This window comes from Entelurus aequoreus, linkage group LG12, assembly GCF_033978785.1.
Source record: "Entelurus aequoreus isolate RoL-2023_Sb linkage group LG12, RoL_Eaeq_v1.1, whole genome shotgun sequence".
In the NCBI taxonomy this organism is placed as follows: Eukaryota; Metazoa; Chordata; class Actinopteri; order Syngnathiformes; family Syngnathidae; genus Entelurus; species Entelurus aequoreus.
Genome location: NC_084742.1, coordinates 63,985,737 through 64,001,511, shown reverse-complemented (window position 1 = coordinate 64,001,511; position 15,775 = coordinate 63,985,737). Strand labels below are relative to the sequence as shown.

The following is a 15,775-nucleotide window of genomic DNA, read 5'->3' as shown; positions in this document are numbered from 1 at the left end:
GTCATTTTGATAGTAGGCTAATATAGCTAATATAGACACTTACATCATGTGTTGCCTTCATTATAACACTTATATAAGACTTTTAAAATAATTTTGATAGTAGGCTAATATAGCTAATATAGACACTTACATCATGTGTTGCCTTCATTATAACACTTATATAAGGCTTTTAAAGTCATTTTAATAGTACGCTAATATAGACACTTACATGATGTGTTGTCTTCATTATAACACTTATATAAGACTTTTAAAATAATTTTGATAGTAGGCTAATATAGCTAATATAGACACTTACATCATGTGTTGCCTTCATTATAACACTTATATAAGGCTTTTAAAGTAATTTTAATAGTAGGCTAATATAGACACTTACATCATGTGTTGTCTTCATTATAACACTTATATAAGACTTTTAAAGTCATTTTGATAGTAGGCTAATATAGACACTTACATCATGAGTTGCCTTCATTATAACACTTATATAAGACTTTTAAAGTCATTTTGATAGTAGGCTAATATAGACACTTACATCATGTGTTGCCTTCATTATAACACTTATATAAGACTTTTAAAGTCATTTTGATAGTAAGCTAATATAGCTAATATAGACACTCACATTTTGTGTTGCCTTCATTATAACACTTATATAAGACTTTTAAAATCATTTTGATAGTAGGCTAATATAGCTAATATAGACACTTACATCATGTGTTGCCTTCATTATAGCACTTATATAAGACTTTTAAAATAATTTTGATAGTAGGCTAATATAGCTAATATAGACACTTACATCATGTGTCGTCTTCATTATAACACTTATATAAGACTTTTAAAGTCATTTTGATAGTAGGCTAATATAGACACTTAAATCATGTGTTGCCTTCATTATAACACTTATATAAGACTTTATAAGACATTTTGATAGTAGGCTAATATAGCTAATATAGACACTTACATCATGTGTTGCCTTCATTATAACACTTATATAAGACTTTTAAAGTCATTTTGATAGTAGGCTAATATAGCTAATATAGACACTTACATCATGTGTTGCCTTCATTATAACACTTATATAAGGCTTTTAAAGTCATTTTAATAGTACGCTAATATAGACACTTACATGATGTGTTGTCTTCATTATAACACTTATATAAGACTTTATAAGACATTTTGATAGTAGGCTAATATAGCTAATATAGACACTTACATCATGTGTTGCCTTCATTATAACACTTATATAAGACTTTTAAAGTCATTTTGATAGTAGGCTAATATAGCTAATATAGACACTTACATCATGTGTTGCCTTCATTATAACACTCATATAAGACTTTTAAAGTAATTTTGATAGTAGGCTAATATAGCTAATATAGACACTTACATCATGTGTTGCCTTCATTATAACACTTATATAAGACTTTTAAAGTCATTTTGACAGTAGGCTAATATAGCTAATATAGACACTTACATCATGTGTTGCCTTCATTATAACACTTATATAAGACTTTTAAAGTCATTTTGATAGTAGGCTAATATAGACACTTACATCATGCGTTGCCTTCATTATAACACTTATATAAGACTTTTAAAGTAATTTTAATAGTAGGCTAATATAGACACTTACATCATGTGTTGCCTTCATTATAACACTTATATAAGACTTTTAAAATCATTTTGATAGTAGGCTAATATAGCTAATATAGACACTTACATCATGTGTTGCCTTCATTATAACACTTATATAAGACTTTTAAAATCATTTTGATAGTAGGCTAATATAGCTAATATAGACACTTACATCATGTGTTGCCTTCATTATAACACTTATATAAGGCTTTTAAAGTCATTTTAATAGTATGCTAATATAGACACTTACATGATGTGTTGTCTTCATTATAACACTTATACAAGACTTTTAAAGTCATTTTGACAGTAGGCTAATATAGACACTTACATCATGTGTTGCCTTCATTATAACACTTATATAAGACTTTTAAAGTCATTTTGATAGTAGGCTAATATAGACACTTACATCATGTGTTGTCTTCATTATAACACTTATATAAGACTTTTAAAGTAATTTTGATAGTAGGCTATTATAGCTAATATAGACACTTACATCACGTGTTGCCTTCATTATAACACTTATATAAGACTTTTAAAGTCATTTTGATAGTAAGCTAATATAGACACTTACATCATGTGTTGTCTTCATTATAACTCTTATATAAGACTTTTAAAGTAATTTTGATAGTAGGCTAATATAGCTAATATAGACACTTACATCATGTTGCCTTCATTATATATTATTCAGATTTTTTGAGTCTCCAGACAGATTTGTTTCATGTACTTTAGGTCCAATATGGCTCTTTGAACATTTTGGGTTGCCGACCCCTATTTTAAATGAACACAGTCACCTCTTGTTCTTCTTCCAGAAGTAGCAGGTGAGGGAGACGAGCAGCACAGCCAAGAAGGCTCCGCCGCCCAGCCCGAACTTCAGCAACATGGCGACAGCCTCGCAGGGGGCGGAGCTCCTGGCGGGCAGCGAGACGCCCCTGGTGCACAGCTTGGGCTCGTTCCACAAATAGAAGGTTTCCTGGAAGAGGAATGGAAGGCGTCCGGATTAGACTTGGCGGGGATGGAACGGACGGATGTGCGTATACCTGGATGCTGCCTTTACACGCTCCGTCCAGCTGGTGGTAGTCGTCCTCCGTGCAGCGTGGACAAGCGCTGGCGCTCTCCCACAGGAAGTGGAAGGTGCAGCCGTCGCACGTTCCTGCTGGACATGAACTGAACAAAACAGAGAAATGAACATGAACAGCACATTTTTGAGTTATGAGAGTATTTTGACGACTGATGTGCTTTTTGTGACCTACTTCAAGTTATTCATAATCACCAGTAATGTATTTTCTGGACCATAGGGCGCACCGGATTATAAGGTGCATTAAAGGAGTCATATTATTAGGGACCGAGTCCCTTTGGGACAGAGGACCCTATTGTGTTTCTAGTGTTTTATTATACCGTCGCCTCTTTAAACTGTAATTTGACCCCCTTAACATGCTTCAAAACTCACCAAATTGGACACACACATCAGGACTGGCGAAAATTGCGATCAAAAAACCAAACCCCAAAACTCAAAATTGCGCTCTAGCGCCCCCTAGGAAGAAAACACAGACAAAACTGCCTGTAACTCCCAGTAGGAATGTCGTAGAGACATGAAACCTCTATGTAGGTCTGACTTAGACCTATATTTCATACGCTGACAACCGCCAGCAAAAATCAACAGGAAGTTTGCAATTCCCCCTTCAAAACAAAAGTTGTGTAAAAACAGTCACCTTTTTTCAAACATTATCTCCTCTGAGCGCGTTTGTCGTGTCGGCTTCAAATTAGCACAGGAGAGAGATTGAACCCTTCTGATTAAAAGTTGATGAAAGAGTTTTAATTACTGCTACGGTTTGGATTTTATGAGCCCTAAAATTCGGTCCCGTCCATCGCTGCTTGCAGCTTTAATTAGGGTCCGCCTGTACCCTGTATAAAGGACTCCCACAGGGAGTCCTTTATACAGGGACAAAGGACACTATTGTTATTGTAAGGTTTATTATTATTATTCCGCAGCTTTGCGCACTACTTTGCCCCCCTTAACATGCTTCAAAACTCACCAAATTTGACACACACATAGAAAAACGTGCCCCAACCACTTTAGTAAAAAAAAAAAAACTAAAAAAAAATTGCGCTCTAGCGCCCCCTAGGAAGAAAACTGCCTGTAACTCCCTGTACGAATGTCGTAGAGACATGAAACAAAAACTTCTATGTAGGTCTTACTTAGACCTACATTTCATAATGCAACATCTTTGGGCAAAAACCAACAGGAAGTTGGCAATTTCCCCTTCAAGACAAAAAATGACTAAAAACACTCATTTTTGCCTCTTTGAGCTGTAATTTGACCCCCTTAAAATACTTCAACACTCACCAAACTTCTCACACGCATCGGGACTGGTGGAAATTGCGATGTAAAAAAAAAACAAACCCCAAAACTCAAAATTGTGCTCTAGCGCAATTTTTGAATAAAACAGAGACAAAACTGCTTCTCAGAGGAAAACACAGACAAAACTGCTCGTAACTTCGGGTAGGAACGTCTTAGAGACATGAAACAAAAACCTCTACGTAGGTCTCACCTAGACCTACATTTCATAGATTGACATCCTTCAGCAAAAATCAACAGGAAGTTTGCTATTCCTCCTTCAAAACTAAATTTTTGTTACAACCGGTCACCAAACATCAAACGTTATCTCCTCTGAGCGCGTTTGTCGTTTCGGCTTCAAACTGCTACAGGAGAGAGATTGAACCCTTCCGATTAAAAGTTGACGACGGCGTTTTGTTAAGTGCTACCGTTTTGATTTTACGTGCCTTCAAACACCCGCAGCACTAAAGTTGCTCCGCTGCTGTGATTTTACGCGCCTTCAAAGAAAACAACCACTGTGCCGCGACACCTAGGAAAAAAACACAGACACAACTTCCTCTAACTCCCAGTACGAATGTCGTAGAGACACGAAACAAAAACCTCTATGTAGGTCTCACACAGGATTACCACTGGACAAAAGTATTGGGACACCTAGGACTAGCACCTGCCAAAATGCGGACCCGACCAACGCTGCTTGCAGCTTTAATTTTGATTATTTTCTAAATGTAAAAGACTTCCTTGTGGTCTACATAACATGTGATGGTGGTTCTTTGCTCAAAATGTTGCATGGATGATGTTTTACACATCATCTTCAAGTCGCTTTCTGACAGTCGCTTCAGGATGCGCCGTTTAGTGGGCGGTCTTATTTACGTGGCTCACCTTCGATAGCGTCATCTTTGTTGTAGCGGTGTAGCGTGCAAGGACGGGAGTGGAAGAAATGTCAAAAGATGGCGCTAACTGTTTTAATGACATTCAGACTTTACTTCAATCTATAACGGAGCAGCATCTCCTCATCCGTGGCTCACTAGTGCAACAACAACGCCCGAAATGTGTCCCGTGAAAAACCGGCCGACCGGAACTCTCTAATAACTAAAGTTCCTTGGGTGAATAATGTGAACTCACTACACCGGTATGTTTTAGTGCTTTCATGGCGAGTTCACTGACAGATTTAAGTAAGAACTTTACGCTACTTTATATTAGAAATGGCAACAGTGGAGGATGAATGTCCCATAACAAGAAGATAGAGAAAAATAAGAAGCTTATCAACTACAAAGGCGGACGCGCGCAAATTTTCCGGACTTATGCAGATCCCAAATACAGATCAGCAGGTACCAGAAGGTAAGAAAAGTTGCTTTTGCATAATATTGCGAAACAAAACGCCAGATAATATGTCTTACCTTATACACACACCATAATAATACTCCTATGTTGAAGCACAGTACAATCCATCAAGCGGTGTGGCTTCATAGCTTACCAAAGTCCTACTAAAACACTTTGATCCATTTTTGAGCACCGTGGAACATATAAAATGTTGGTGTTTACTTGAGTCATATTGCAGTCTACACGTATCTCTTATGTGTGACTGCCATCTACTGGTCACACTTATCATTACACCATGCACCAAATAAAATTGCTTCGAGGTCGGTAAGCACAACCAGAATTATTCCGTACATTAGGCGCACCGGGTTATAAGGCGCGCTGTGGAGTTTTGAGAAAATGAAAGGATTTCAAGTGCGCCTTATAGTCTGAATAACACGGCAGTATTGTCAGGTTTAGTGGAAGTTGTTACTGAAGCACGCTGACTCACCTGGGCACAGAGAGATCGCCCCGTTCAGATTTCTTGGTGTTACAGCGAACCGTGATGACGGAACTACGACCTTGTTCACAGGAAGCTGTTACCTGTGTCGACCTGTGGGGGGGAAAAGCATCATTACTAAAGGCTTAGTGGCCACATGCGTGAACAGCACCTTTTAGCTCTTATTTCCAAAATTGTGTACACTACTGAATTGGGGTCTTATGGCCACGTATGTGGACACTTATACTGCCATCTGGTGGTGTCAGAAGAGTATAACATACAATGGAATTTGGGGGGAAAAAAAGTGTAAAAATAAGAATTAGCATGTCACTAAACATGAAGTACACGTTTGTGTACTTATGGACTAAGTACATCATATCAAAAGATGATTCTTAGATGTTATTCTAATTAGGGTCCAATAAGCCCGAATAGCAAAGAGAAATAAAAAAAAGCATGTAAACAAACAGCTTGGACCTTAAGAGGTTAAATATTTTCACACTGAATTTTTTTATACGCTGAATTTTTTTTACATTGAATTTTCAAGTAGTAAATATTTTGACACTGAATTTTTTTATACATAAAATTTTATACACTCATTTTTTATTCACTGAAATTTAATATACTGATTTTTTTTTTACACTAAATTATTTTAAACAGATTTTATTTTTTACACTGAATTTTATGCATTTCATTTTTTTGCACTGAATCTTAAAATAAAATGTTTTTGTTTAAATATTCAGTTTGTTAAAATACAGTGTTTTAAAATTCAATGCAAAAAAAATAATAAATCAGTGCAGAAATATTTGTTCACTGAATTTTTTTATACACTGAATTTTATACGCTGAATTTTTTTTACATTGAATTTTCAAGTAGTAAATATTTTGACACTGAATTTTTTTATACATAAAATTTTAGACACAAATCTTTTATTCACTGAAATTTAATATACTGATTTTATTTTTACACTAAATTATTTTAAACCGATTTTTTTTTACACTGAATTTTATGCATTTCATTTTTTTGCACTGAATTTTGAAATAAAACGTTTGTGTTTAAATATTCAGTTTGTTAAAATACAATGTTTTAAAATTCAATGCAAAAAAAAATAAATCAGTGCAGAAATATTTGTTGCTTCAAAACTTGAGACTCACTTTAGACACTTATACTGCCATCTGGTGGTGTCAGAAGAGTATAACATACAATGGAATTTGGGAAAAAAAAGTGTAAAAATAAGAATTAGCATGTCACTAAACATGAAGTACACGTTTGTGTACTTATGGACTAAGTACATCATATCAAAAGATGATTCTTAGTTTTTATTCTAATTAGGGTCCAATAAGCCCAAATAGCAAAGATAAATAAAAAAAAAGCATGTAAACAAACAGCTTGGACCTTAAGAGGTTAAATATTTTCACACTGAATTTTTTTATACGCTGAATTTTTTTACATTGAATTTTCAAGTAGTAAATATTTTGACACTGAATTTTTTTATACATAAAATTTTATACACAAATCTTTTATTCACTGAAATTTAATATACTGATTTTATTTTTACACTAAATTATTTTAAACCGATTTTTTTTTTTACACTGAATTTTATGCATTTCATTTTTTTGCACTGAATTTTAAAATAAAACGTTTGTGTTTAAATATTCAGTTTGTTAAAATACAATGTTTTAAAATTCAATGCAAAAAAAAATAAATCAGTGCAGAAATATTTGTTGCTTCAAAACTTGAGACTCACTTTAGACACATATACTGCCATCTGGTGGTGTCAGAAGAGTATAACATACAATGGAATTTGGGAAAAGAAGTGTAAAAATAAGAATTAGCATGTCACTAAACATGAAGTACACGTTTGTGTACTTATGGACTAAGTACATCATATCAAAAGACGATTCTTAGTTTTTATTCTAATTAGGGTCCAATAAGCCCGAATAGCAAAGAGAAATAAAAAAAAGCATGTAAACAAACAGCTTGGACCTTAAGAGGTTAAATATTTTCACTGAATTTTTTTTATACGCTGAATTTTTTTTACATTGAATTTTCAAGTAGTAAATATTTTGACACTGAATTTTTTTATACATAAAAATGTATACACTAATCTTTTATTCACTGAAATTTAATACACTGATTTTTTTTTTACACTAAATTATTTTAAACAGATTTTATTTTTTACACTGAATTTTATGCATTTCATTTTTTTGCACTGAATCTTAAAATAAAATGTTTGTGTTTAAATATTCAGTTTGTTAAAATACACTGTTTTAAAATTCAATGCAAAAAAAAATAAATCAGTGCAGAAATATTTGTTCACTGAATTTTTTTATACACTGAATTTTATACGCTGAATTTTTTTTACATTGAATTTTCAAGTAGTAAATATTTTGACTCTGAATTTTTTGATACATAAAATTTTATACACTAATCTTTTATTCACTGAAATTTAATATACTGATTTTTTTTTTTTTTACACTAAATTATTTTAAACCGATTTTTTTTTACACTGAATTTTATGCATTTCATTTTTTTGCATTGAATTTTAAAATAAAACGTTTGTGTTTAAATATTCAGTTTGTTAAAATACACTGTTTTAAAATTCAATGCAAAAAAAAATAAATCAGTGCAGAAATATTTGTTGCTTCAAAACTTGAGACTCACTTTAGACACTTATACTGCCATCTGGTGGTGTCAGAAGAGTATAACATACAATGGAATTTGGGAAAAAAAAGTGTAAAAATAAGAATTAGCATGTCACTAAACATGAAGTACACGTTTGTGTACTTATGGACTAAGTACATCATATCAAAAGATGATTCTTAGTTTTTATTCTAATTAGGGTCCAATAAGCCCGAATAGCAAAGAGAAATTAAAAAAAGCATGTAAACAAACAGCTTGGACCTTAAGAGGTTAAATATTTTGACACTGAATTTTTTTATACGCTGAATTTTTTTTACATTGAATTTTCAAGTAGTAAATATTTTGACACTGAATTTTTTTATACATAAAATTTTATACACTAATTTTTTATTCACTGAAATTTAATACACTGATTTTTTTTTTACACTAAATTATTTTAAACAGATTTTATTTTTTTCACTGAATTTTATGCATTTCATTTTTTTGCACTGAATCTTAAAATAAAATGTTTTTGTTTAAATATTCAGTTTGTTAAAATACAGTGTTTTAAAATTCAATGCAAAAAAAAAATCAGTGCAGAAATATTTGTTCACTGAATTTTTTTATACACTGAATTTTATACGCTGAATTTTTTTACATTGAATTTTCAAGTAGTAAATATTTTGACACTGAATTTTTTGATACATAAAATTTTATACACAAATCTTTTATTCACTGAAATTTAATATACTGATTTTTTTTTACACTAAATTATTTTAAACAGATTTTATTTTTTACACTGAATTTTATGCATTTCATTTTTTTGCACTGAATCTTAAAATAAAATGTTTTTGTTTAAATATTCAGTTTGTTAAAATACAGTGTTTTAAAATTCAATGCAAAAAATAAATAAATCAGTGCAGAAATATTTGTTCACTGAATTTTTTTATACACTGAATTTTATACGCTGAATTTTTTTTACATTGAATTTTCAAGTAGTAAATATTTTGACACTGAATTTTTTTATACATCAAATTTTATACACTAATTTTTTATTCACTGAAATTTAATACACTGATTTTTTTTTTACACTAAATTATTTTAAACAGATTTTATTTTTTACACTGAATTTTATGCATTTTATTTTTTTGCACTGAATCTTAAAATAAAATGTTTTTGTTTAAATATTCAGTTTGTTAAAATACAGTGTTTTAAAATTCATCGCAAAAAAAAATAAATCAGTGCAGAAATATTTGTTCACTGAATTTTTTTATACACTGAATTTTATACGCTGAATTTTTTTACATTGAATTTTCAAGTAGTAAATATTTTGACACTGAATTTTTTGATACATAAAATTTTATACACAAATCTTTTATTCACTGAAATTTAATATACTGATTTTATTTTTACACTAAATTATTTTAAACAGATTTGTTTTTTTACACTGAATTTTTTGCATTTCATTTTTTTGCACTGAATTTTAAAATAAAATGTTTATGTTTAAATATTAAGTTTGTTAAAATACACTGTTTTAAAATTCAATGCAAAAAAAAATAAATCAGTGCAGAAATATTTCTTCACTGAATTTTTTATACACTGAATTTTATACGCTGAATTTTTTTTACATTGATTTTTCAAGTAGTAAATATTTTGACACTGAATTTTTTTATACATAAAATGTTATACACTAATCTTTTATTCACTGAAATTTAATATACTGATTTTATTTTTACACTAAATTATTTTAAACCAATTTTTTTTTTACACTGAATTTTATGCATTTCATTTTTTTGCACTGAATTTTAAAATAACACGTTTGTGTTTAAATATTCAGTTTGTTAAAATACAATGTTTTAAAATTCAATGCAAAAAAAAATAAATCAGTGCAGAAATATTTGTTGCTTCAAAACTTGAGACTCACTTTAGACACTTATACTGCCATCTGGTGGTGTCAGAAGAGTATAACATACAATGGAATTTGGGAAAAAAAGTGTAAAAATAAGAATTAGCATGTCACTAAACATGAAGTACACGTTTGTGTACTTGTGGACTAAGTACATCATATCAAAAGATGATTCTTAGTTTTTATTCTAATTAGGGTCCAATAAGCCCAAATAGCAAAGAGAAATAAAAAGAGTATGTAAACAAACAGCTTGGACCTTAAGAGGTTAAATATTTTCACACTGAATTTTTTTATACGCTGAATTTTTTTTACATTGAATTTTCAAGTAGTAAATATTTTGACACTGAATTTTTTTATACATAAAATTTTATACACTAATTTTTTATTCACTGAAATTTAATACACTGATTTTTTTTTACACTAAATTATTTTAAACAGATTTTATTTTTTACACTGAATTTTATGCATTTCATTTTTTTGCACTGAATCTTAAAATAAAATGTTTTTGTTTAAATATTCAGTTTGTTAAAATAGTGTTTTAAAATTCAATGCAAAAAAAAATAAATCAGTGCAGAAATATTTGTTCACTGAATTTTTTTATACACTGAATTTTATACGCTGAATTTTTTTTACATTGAATTTTCAAGTAGTAAATATTTTGACACTGAATTTTTTGATACATAAAATTTTATACACAAATCTTTTATTCACTGAAATTTAATATACTGATTTTATTTTTACACTAAATTATTTTAAACAGATTTGTTTTTTTACACAGAATTTTTTGCATTTCATTTTTTTGCACTGAATTTTAAAATAAAATGTTTATGTTTAAATATTCAGTTTGTTAAAATACACTGTTTTAAAATTCAATGCAAAAAAAATAAATCAGTGCAGAAATATTTGTTCACTGAATTTTTTTATACACTAAATTTTATACGCTGAATTTTTTTTACATTGAATTTTCAAGTAGTAAATATTTTGACACTGAATTTTTTGATACATAAAATTTTATACACAAATCTTTTATTCACTGAAATTTAATATACTGATTTTATTTTTACACTAAATTATTTTAAACAGATTTGTTTTTTTACACTGAATTTTTTGCATTTCATTTTTTTGCACTGAATTTTAAAATAAAATGTTTATGTTTAAATATTCAGTTTGTTAAAATACACTGTTTTAAAATTCAATGCAAAAAAAATAAATCAGTGCAGAAATATTTGTTCACTGAATTTTTTTATACACTGAATTTTATACGCTGAATTTTTTTTACATTGAATTTTCAAGTAGTAAATATTTTGACACTGAATTTTTTTAACATAAAATTTTATACACAAATCTTTTATTCACTGAAATTTAATATACTGATTTTATTTTTACACTAAATTATTTTAAACAGATTTTTTTTTTTACACGGAATTTTATGCATTTCATTTTTTTGCACTGAATTTTAAAATAAAACGTTTGTGTTTAAATATTCAGTTTGTTAAAATACAATGTTTTAAAATTCAATGCAAAAAAAAATAAATCAGTGCAGAAATATTTGTTGCTTCAAAACTTGAGACTCACTTTAGACACTTATACTGCCATCTGGTGGTGTCAGAAGAGTATAACATACAATGGAATTTGGGAAAAGAAGTGTAACAATAAGAATTAGCATGTCACTAAACATGAAGTACACGTTTGTGTACTTATGGACTAAGTACATCATATCAAAAGATGATTCTTAGTTTTTATTCTAATTAGGGTCCAATAAGCCCAAATAGCAAAGAGAAATAAAAAGAGTATGTAAACAAACAGCTTGGACCTTAAGAGGTTAAAGGGTGTGAAGGCCACACAAATAAAGTGTCTGGTCATTGAGTACCTGAAGAAGAAGTTGATATCCGGAACGTTGTTTGTGTTTTGTGGGAAAAGATCGGGTTGAGCACTCACTCCGTTAAGGACGCCATCCACCGTGGCGCCTGCGGAAAAGTCAAAATTGTGACTGACAGTCAAAAAAACCCCCCAAAAAAAGCAGACTCACCGAGAAAAATGTCCGCCAGGCCGATTGACTGGGAGGAAATAGGCATCCTGAAGCCCCGCCCATCTGCCGGGATGATGGTTGACTGGCAGATGAAGCTGTCCACGGCGTTGGCGAGCTGGGCGTCGTCGCCTCGGTCGTCTTTGTTGAAGACGCTGCTGAAGTCGGTGAGGTTGTTCCTGCAGACGGCAGCTCTCTTCCCCTGGCGGGGGTTGCCGTGGTTACGTGACGCCACGGTACGATCGAGTGACGGCCGGCTCACCTGGTGGCCGCACAGGCTGATGTTGAACAGGTGAAGGTACTTGGTGCCTTTGGTGGTGAAGCTGGGGTCGAGGGTCAGCGAGGCCACGCGGCTCAGGGCGCTGAGGTCATAGGTCAAGGTGCGGTTGTTTTCCACGTGGGAGAAGGAGCAGTCGCTGTAGCAGCGCGAGTGGTCCTAAAAAGACAAGACCGCGTTCATAGCGAGCAGGCGGTCGGCCATGTTGGAGGAGGCCCACCTCGTTGCTCATGCTGCCCGGGCCGCACGGGACGCACGCCTCCCGGCCGTAGGTGTGGCGCCCCGCCAGGTGCGTGTTGGGCGGGCACTCCTTGCAGCGGTTGGTCTCGGCGTTGATGTAGAACCCCGGCGGGCAGGGCACGCAGGAGGAGCCGGCGCGCTGCGAGTTCTCCGGCACCAGAGCGCACGCCCGGCATCCGGACGCCACGCCGTCCAGGACGTTGGTCACGTGGATGGAGAAAATCTTCACGCTGTCGCCGACAAAATGGCGCACCTGGACAAAAGGTGGACACGATCAAAAAGAAATCCTTGTGTTGTTGTAGTTTGAACGCCGCATCACTCATGACGATTGTTTCTACAAAAGCAGTGAAGTTGTCACGTTGTGTAAATGGTCAATAAAAAGAGAATACTTTGATTTATGTTCAACTTATATTCAATTGAATAGACTGCAAAGACAAGATATTTCATGTTCACACCAAGAAATGTTATTTTTTTGCAAATATTAGCTCATTTGGAATTTGATGCCTGCAACATGTTTAAAAAAAGCTGGCACAAGTGACAAAAAAGACGGAGAAAGTTGAGGACCGCTCATCAAACACTTATTTGGAACATCCCACAGGTGAACGGGCTAATTGGGAACAGGTGGGTGCCATGATTGGGTATAAAAGCAGCTTCCGTGAAATGCTCAGTCGTTCACAAACAAGGACGGGGGCGAGGGTCACCACTTTGTCAACAAATGCCTGAGCAAATTGTTTGAGAGCAACATTTCTCAACCAGCTATTGCAAGGAATTTAGGGATTTCTCCATCTACGCTCCGTAATATCATCTAAAGCAGCGGTTCTCAACCTTTTTTCAGTGATGTACCCCCTGTGAACATTTTTTTTAATTCAAGTACCCCCTAATCAGAGCAAAGCATTTTTGGTTGAAAAAAAGAGATAAAGAAGTAAAATACAGCACTATGTCATCAGTTTCTGATTTATGAAATTGTATAACAGTGCAAAATATTGCTCATTTGTTGTGGTCTTTCTTGTTCTACCGTATTTCCTTGAATAGCCGCAGGGGCGTTAATTAATTTAAAACCTCCTGTCACTCCTGCGTTTACCGGAAACCGGCGGGATGGCCGTGCATGCGGTAATTATTTTAAAACCTCTTCTCACTCCGGCGTTTACCAAAAGGAATCCATAAAATTTAGGCGTGCGCTTTGAGTGTGATGTAAGCATACCATCATGAAAAGCACATTTAATTAAAAAAAAACGTTATTATGGTCTTACCTGTACTTATAAATGGAGTCCATTTGCAGCTCCTTCTGACCAAAAGCATCGATAACTTGTTTATAGAAGTCTTCCTTATTTTCTTTCTTCAGTTTTAAAAGTCTCTGTTTCGATGGAGATATTCCTTTAATTATTACCTCCTGCTTCCATTGAAAGTCCAGTTTAGAAAACTGTTTTATTTTAGATACCGGTATGTAATCCTCCATGTTAAAAGTTCAGGCAGAGGGAAAAAAAATAAAATCTCTTGCTGCGTGTGTTCACTTCTTCTGCAGTACCGGAAGTCGCAAGAAGGATCACTAGCGCGGCAGCGCCCTCTACCACCAGGAGGCGGGAGTCATTTAATGACTTATACAGTATTTCACACACGCAGCTACGGTATATTAATAAAACATAGCCGCTTACTGTTCTCTTTAGCATACTGTACCGGTATTCAATAGCTTGGACCTTAAATCCTACTGAAAAGCTCTTTATATGTTTTCCTTTGTGCGATTGTAAACTACTGAAAGCAGCTTCCTCCATTTTGAAAATGAGGACAGATGCGTCACTCGTGACGTAACGAGTTTGACCCGGCGAAAATTATAGACATGCGATAATAAAATTAATATTTTGCGAAACGAATTTGATCCAGCTTCAATAATAAACCGGCGATAAGGCCAAGCATGCGTTAATTATTTTGAGAAACGAGTTTGACCCGACAGTAATTCTAGACGTGCGAATACTATATTCCCTGCGCCAATTCAAGGAAATACAGGATTTGGAAAAAAAGATATAAAAATAACTAAAAACTTGTTGAAAAATAAACAAGTGATTCAATTATAAATAAAGATGTCTACACATAGAAGTAATCATCAACTTAAAGTGCCCTCTTTGGGGATTGTAATAGAGATCCATCTAAACATTTCTTCACAAAAAAAGAAATCTTTAACATCAATATTTATGGAACATGTCCACAAAAAATCTAGCTGTCAACGCTGAATATTGCATTGTTGCATTTCTTTTCACAGTTCTTTTTGACAGACATTTTAGTGAGGGTCAAACCATCATGGCATGGGGGAAACTCTGGCTTTATGGTAATGAATGGAATAGCCTACTTGATTCGATGTTCAGTTTATGAACTTACATTCATATTTTGTTGAAGTATTATTCAATAAATATATTTATAAAGGATTTTTGAATTGTTGCTATTTTTAGAATATTTTAAAAAAATCTCACGTACCCCTTGGCATACCTTCAAGTACCCCCAGGGGTACGCGTACCCCCATTTGAGAACCACTAATCTAAAGGTTCAGAGAATCTGGAGAAATCACTGCACGTAAGCGGCAAGACTGAAAACCAACATTGAATGTCTGAACCTTCGACCCCACAGGCGGTAATGCATGAAAAAGCGACATCAGTGTGTAAAGGATATCACCACATGGGCTTAGGAACACTGTCAAAACCACTGTCAGTTGGTCGCTACATCTGTAAGTGCAAGTTAAAATTCTACCATGCAAAGCGAAAGCCATTTATCAACAACACCCAGAAATGCCGCCGGCTTCGCTGGGCCCGAGCTCATCTAAGATGGACTGACGCAAAGTGGAAAGAGGAAAAGAACCATCCGGACAAAAGCCAGCATCTGTGATGGTATGGGGGTGTATTAGTGCCCAAGGCATTTGATTGACGTCTTAATGACTGAAAGGTACATACAGGCAACAACTTTTT

At 33.3% G+C, this 15,775-nt stretch overlaps 1 protein-coding gene across 1 annotated transcript in view; it reads right to left on the bottom strand.

Annotated features, from left to right (window-relative positions):
* The window catches only part of LOC133662433 (endosome/lysosome-associated apoptosis and autophagy regulator family member 2-like), a 46,357-nt gene that overhangs the window by 3,136 nt on the left and 27,446 nt on the right, over nucleotides 1-15,775 (bottom strand). Inside the window, exons 14-20 of the mRNA XM_062066421.1 lie at nucleotides 12,805-13,077; nucleotides 12,570-12,743; nucleotides 12,311-12,509; nucleotides 12,152-12,248; nucleotides 5,769-5,870; nucleotides 2,664-2,790; nucleotides 2,418-2,596 (exon numbers count right to left, since the gene is read on the bottom strand). Coding sequence (XP_061922405.1) covers nucleotides 2,418-2,596; nucleotides 2,664-2,790; nucleotides 5,769-5,870; nucleotides 12,152-12,248; nucleotides 12,311-12,509; nucleotides 12,570-12,743; nucleotides 12,805-13,077 — 1,151 coding nt within the window. The remainder of the gene's footprint in view (nucleotides 1-2,417; nucleotides 2,597-2,663; nucleotides 2,791-5,768; nucleotides 5,871-12,151; nucleotides 12,249-12,310; nucleotides 12,510-12,569; nucleotides 12,744-12,804; nucleotides 13,078-15,775) is intronic.